General features: G+C 32.6%; 1 protein-coding gene and 1 pseudogene across 1 annotated transcript; both read right to left on the bottom strand.

The window, feature by feature from the left end:
• Positions 1-207: 207 nt before the first annotated feature.
• LOC105176052 (UDP-glycosyltransferase 75C1 pseudogene) lies at positions 208-1,153 on the bottom strand (annotated as a pseudogene).
• A 141-nt stretch (positions 1,154-1,294) lies between these two features.
• Positions 1,295-4,700, bottom strand: LOC105176053 (caffeic acid 3-O-methyltransferase 1). The gene is made up of 4 exons (XM_011098729.3): positions 4,229-4,700; positions 3,012-3,322; positions 2,030-2,094; positions 1,295-1,820 (listed from the first exon to the last, which is right to left on the bottom strand). Exons 1-4 carry the CDS (start codon positions 4,618-4,620, stop codon positions 1,527-1,529), a joined length of 1,062 nt encoding a protein of 353 aa, XP_011097031.1. The 5' UTR covers positions 4,621-4,700; the 3' UTR covers positions 1,295-1,526.
• Positions 4,701-6,059: the final 1,359 nt, after the last annotated feature.

Below are 6,059 nucleotides of genomic sequence, written 5' to 3'. Positions count from 1 at the left end.
TACTGTGTTTGATACGTGTCCATATCCAACACTACGTGGTATAACTTTTTAGAATATCCTTACATAGATGGTAAGTCATGTACTTGTGGTTGAACCACGTTACGGTATCAAACTTTCATCATTAATTTAAAAACAATAAATATTTTAGTATTGAAAAACAATAGACATCACACTGAAGCAAAAAATAAAATACATATACAGCCAAAGTGAAATAAAACATGCAATTTACTGAATTCGAAGATGGGAACAAATATAGCCCAAAGGGTACAAGAGTTAAACGGCTTATTCCAACTATCTAACACCTCGTTGTGTCCGCAGCAAGAACTTGATCTGCGAAAGTCTTGAGATTGACATAAGAGGTACCACCTTCCTTGGCTGCTTCCTTTGCCAAGTCTCTCCATTTCCTGGCTTCCCTTCTCATTTCCTCTCCTCTTTCTCCACCATCCATAACAATCTCTAAGCACCTTTCGATCTCATCAGCCTTTACAACTCCTCCATCTTCCGGTTTGCGTACACGCAATCCTGTCCTCCAGAAATCTTGTATGAGTTTGGCATTTATGGTCTGATCAATCCATTGCGGGAACGCCACCACAGGCACCCCTGAAACTAGACTCTCAAGCGACGAATTCCAACCACAGTGAGTGAAAAAGCATCCCACAGAAGGATGCGACAGAACCTCCACCTGAGTACACCAAGGCACAATCTTGCCTTGCTTTTCCAAATCCTTCCCACAGCTCAGCATTTCCTCTAGTTTCTCACTATTGTCTACGCCTCTGATCACCCAAAGGAATGGCCTTCCGCTTTTGATCAGACCTTTGGCTATCTCTTCCGTTTGTGGTTTAGATAGCTCAGAATAGCTGCCAAAAGCTACATAAACTACAGATAATTTCTCTTTGGAGTCCAACCACTGTACATAATCCACAGACTTCTGAATCAGATCACCTCCAAATGCAGTATCCGAAGGGTCCTTTCCATCTAAAAATGCGGACGGAATTAGTGGCCCTATATCCATCCACTTGTACTTATCTATAACACTCAAAGGCCCAGGCTCCAAGGCTTGAAATGTGTTCACAAGGACTATCGGGCTATTTTCTCTGTCAAGAATCTCAAAATTCTCTGTGAACATTGGCACTGCAAAATTAAAAATATATATAAGAATGTTAAATAAGAAACAAAATTAAAATATTTTATTAAATTCTTTTGTTTACGTCAGTATTTTCATCCAAACTTTAATGAAAAGGGATAAATTATAAAAAGAGAATTTGCGGGAGCGATCTAAACGTAACACTGAAGCTTTTGAAGGAAAATGTCATTTTCGAGGGTCTAAATAAATTAGGATAGATAACTGCGATTAATTTATTACATTTATTTTCCCAAAAAAAAAAAAAAAAAACTCACTTAAATTACACAAAAGTTCAGAATTAAGGATTTGGTAGGGTAGCAAACTGAAATGTCCTTAACTAGAAAGAGAGACAAATGGCCCAAAGAGCTCTTAAAACTCCCTACGGGGCCCAAACAAACACATCTTATTTATAAAATTCGAGGATCCAAATACTTGAAGCGCCACAGACTTTTCTGACTTCTCTAAAGCCGGCGTATTGAGCCAAAGCATGAAATTCCCTTTCTGTCCTCTCCTTCCCACCCGGGTTAACGGCTAACATGATGACATCGGCGCGGACTGCCTCCTTATACTCCGGCCCACTGTTCTCCTCCGGGAGGATGATGTCGGCTATGATCAGTTTTCCATTATCCGGAAGTGCGTCATAGCAATTCTTCAACAACTTCTGGCAGTGCTCATCGCTCCAGTCGTGGGAAATCCACTACAATGGCCATACCCGTAATTTCATCTCTTCAGAGTAGCAAAATGGTCATTTACAGCTTCATTTTTCTTATGTTTTTCATTTTCAATTTGTATAAATTTGAATTAAGTAATTTGATTGTATTTCCTAATAAATTTGTATAAATTATGACCATTTTTAGGTAACGTTCATATAAATAATTAAATATATCAAAAAATATTCAAATTCACCTTCATAAAAATAGCGTCCGCTTTGGGCACACTCACAAACATGTCGCCGCCAATATGCTCCACTCCTGCATGAGTTTCCAAACATTTTTGCTTTTTAAAAATTCAATCACTATATTTGTTTTTTATTTTCAAGTTGTCTTCGAGACAAGTCAAAACATACCCAATGTTCGCCATCATCCAGAAACATTGTTTTAAACTGTTTTAATATGAATATATACATATATATATAACAGACATGATTTGACAATTAATAGTAATTTTTATCTCCCAAAACACAACATTAAACATACAATACTTATTTTAAATTATCTCCAATAACAAATCCAAACATACATACTATCTCTAACACACATTTATTTATCTTCATTTTTCTCTCTCTATCTCCACAAAACACAACAAAACACTTAGAAAATGAATCCAAACATTATAAATAAGTTTTATTAAATTTTTTTAAATATATCCAAAAATAATTAAGTACATTAATTATATTTTCATATTAAATTCAAAATTGAATAATATCCTCATGGGCACCAAAAACTACTTCTAAGTTTAAAGGTATTTGGCGTTCACATAAAATTTGCTATTGAATATGACGTGTAGTGTGATTATGATTTCAACGAAAATACTCGTAATTTTTTAAAAAATATAAAATATTTGTACGATTAAATCTATCCTAGCAAATACCAATATATTTTACTCTTAGACCCCATTTACTTTGTGATATTAATTATTTGGTTGGTATGATAAAAACGCCATACATTAATTATATTAAATATACTTAGACTGTTTGGTTGAATAATTCAACCACCTATTTCAATTAGGTTGAGTCATTCAAGAGGAATAGTGCCTTGTGCCGAGTTTGGTGATAAAAATAAAACCCACAGTACTCAACGAACATTTTACGAGAGTGTAACAAACAACTTATCCAACTTAATAATAAAAAGTAAGCAGAGGCGTAAAGCAGTAAAATTAGTGAATGTACCCGGAAAAGATGGAGCATTTCGAATGACATGGGGCAAGTCAAAGTTGATGCCCTTAATGGCCGGGTACTTGGATAGGATCATCTTAAGCGAAGCTCCGATGCCACCACCCACATCCACCAGCGACTTCACCCCCTCAAACCCTTCGTATTTTTCAAGTATTTGCTTCATGATTATGGTGGACTGTTCGTACATTGCTCGGTTGAATATCTTGCTAAATCGTGGATCCGTAGCCGCGTACTCGAACGCGCTCATGCCGTAGGCTCTGTTGAATGGGATTCCTCCCTCTAGAACTGTATCTTTCAGATGGTACCTATTGGAAAAAGATCAAAACAGTTGAAAATATATACTTGTGATGCGATTGATTTCTGCGTATAGCATTGTGTGAATTAGATTTTCTTTAGATATAGATCATGTGTATAAAATCTTTCTTTAGATAGAATTAATGACGAAGTTTTGTACACTTATACGGAGTTAGATGTGAAATGAAGCAGAAGATGCAACATGAATTGCAATAATAAATCCATTTAACTTTCCAAACTATAAATACAACACAAGTTGTATAATATATGGACAACTAATCGAGGTATATTTGATGGATATGCGTAATTTAAATTATATTTATTTAATTAAATAAATAATTGATCAAAACTGAAAAATATAATTTATACTAACATAAAAAAAAAGAGCCATCTACACTCACAAATACCGATTAATGACATCACCATACTATTTTTTTATAAAATTAAAAATACTTTTCGATTAATAAGATAAGTAACATATTCAACCTTTTAAATTTTACATCAACTCATAAATTAATTTTTTTAAAAAAGTATAATGTATTTGTTTATATATTTACTTTTGCATATACTATATTTTAAAGAATAAAATATTATTTATTACATGCACGCAAGAATAGTGTTCCACAACAACTAGTTTTTAAAAGGAACACCCTTCCACTAAGGTTTATAATTACACGTAGACCCCATATGGTTTGAAAAATTACATCTAATATCCTGAGGTTTATTTCGTGTAACAAATAGATTTTACGTTAGCGAAAATTCACTAAATTTGTTGGTATTAAAAAAAAAAGAATAAAAATTAATATTTACCTCCAATTAATTTATTACTAACTTATTGCAAATCAAACAACCTTTTTTTTTTTACAACGCCCGGGTGTATATTCAACAAAAATGAGAGATAGCAAAAGATCACTTACAAGGGCTCCATCGAAACCTTGTCCTGAACCAAGAGCGCAAGCGGGGCCAGGGAAACCCCATCCTCATTCCTGGTCAGGAACTTGCAGACCGGCGCAAGAGAGTAGAGCCGCTCCACGCCGCCGTCTGGAAGCGGTTTCAGGCTGCAGCGCAAGACGGAGTATGCGGCAAGGAGGCGGAGCATCCTATCTATCATGGTGGCTGCTTGGGGGTTTTCAGTTTGAAGTTGAGCTGCGAGTTGGGAGGGAGAAACAGAAGCTCCTGGACCAGCTTTTTTAATGAGCTCGAGGAGATCCAGCTCTATGGCGAATTTGAGTACCATGGGGAGCACAGAAGCAGAAGCTAGCTCCAAGGCGAATAAGAATGCCTCTTCTTCCTCGGACTGATCCGCCATTGAAGCTGTGGGTATTTGAGTTTTGATGGAAAGAGATATTGGTAAAGTTTAATAAGCCGGTCAGCTTTTTTGTAAGCGAAAAGCTTGATCATGGAGGAGATATAAATAGGGAAAATTATTTTAAATAATTTAAATAAAATAAAATTATGAAAAATGTGCATTTTAAAAAGTGTTGAAATTTTAGAAAAAGTTGGGATTTGAAATCCCAGGTTTTGCCATGGTCTTATTTTTAAAAAAAATAATTTTCATTTTTTTTAATAAAAAGGATAAATTGCATAACACCCCCTGCATTTTAAAAAAATAGCGTAAAATCTTCTGTGCTATATTAAAAGGTCAAAAAATCCTATGCTATTTAAAAGGCAGCAAAGTACTCTCTTCTTTAGAAATAACGGAGAATGCATTTCACACGTCTAAAATGCTTGAGCTAATTAATTTATCGATTGAATTCATTAATTAATTAATGCATTGGCTTGTTTAATTAATTGATTGGATTCATTATGTGACATTTGTACAACTTTTTCATGTAATTGGGAGACTAATTGGTAATTATTAGGAATTTAGATTTAACTAGTAAATAAATTATAGATTGAATTTGGAATATAATAAAACTTGAATAGATTAAATAGAAATTCGTTATAATATTTGGGGCCAAATTATATTAATTAAAAAAATTAGGAAGGATGTAATAGTAATTATTAAAAAGAATTTTAAAAAAAAAGAAAAAATGGGTGGGCAGTGTGCTCCACCGCCTCACCAATCATTCAACATATATATATGTATGTTAATTGAAAGTCATTTATACTTTAGCAGAGGTACGGATTTTAGATTTTAATTTTTAATAATTTATATAATTATATTATTTAATTAGTTTATTTATTAAATGTTGATTATATTGAGCGATGTACTATTTAATCAGAGTATTTATGATTTTGACTATTTGAATTAAATATCACATTCGATATAAAAATGATATAGTTGGTTAATTAAAATATTAGATTTGTTAAGTTTAATTATTATTATAGCTAATTTATACAATTCTATTTGAATGATTAACCAAATATATAATTTTATATATTGTTGCTTAATTAAATTATATAGCAATGATAAATTGGTAGAAATTTCATAGAAATATTTCGGAAATTATATTTAAAAAATATTATGTTATTAAAGAGGAAAAATGAGGTTTCAATGGTAATATAATTTAGGAATGTTATTAACACAATAGTTATAAATATATAAGGTGTTTTACTAAATGAATTCTTATGAATTCGTTGATAACTTAAATATATGTTTGAAAAGTTTAGAAAGTGTAATTATCTAAAAACAAAAGGGAACAGAGGTTGAGCTTCAATATACATGGGATATTAAAGGATTGGTTGAAGAAAATACGATATTATATAATATTTTATTCAAAGTTTATAATATTCTAAATATATTGA

The sequence above is a fragment of the Sesamum indicum genome, linkage group LG13 (genome assembly GCF_026168435.1).
Source record: "Sesamum indicum cultivar Baizhima isolate 11 linkage group LG13, ASM2616843v1, whole genome shotgun sequence".
Classification (NCBI taxonomy): Eukaryota; Viridiplantae; Streptophyta; class Magnoliopsida; order Lamiales; family Pedaliaceae; genus Sesamum; species Sesamum indicum.
This window is presented reverse-complemented; position numbering and strand designations above follow the sequence as displayed.

Coding starts and splice junctions, on each gene's coding strand:
- LOC105176053 (XM_011098729.3), bottom strand. CDS start 4,620: ATGGCGGATCAGTCCGAGGAAGAAGAGGCATTCTTATTCGCCTTGGAG. Junction 3,323..4,228: donor AAGGTTTCGATGGAGCCCTT/GTAAGTGATCTT, acceptor TTTTTCCAATAG/GTACCATCTGAAAGATACAG. Junction 2,095..3,011: donor AAATGCTCCATCTTTTCCGG/GTACATTCACTA, acceptor AAACTCATGCAG/GAGTGGAGCATATTGGCGGC.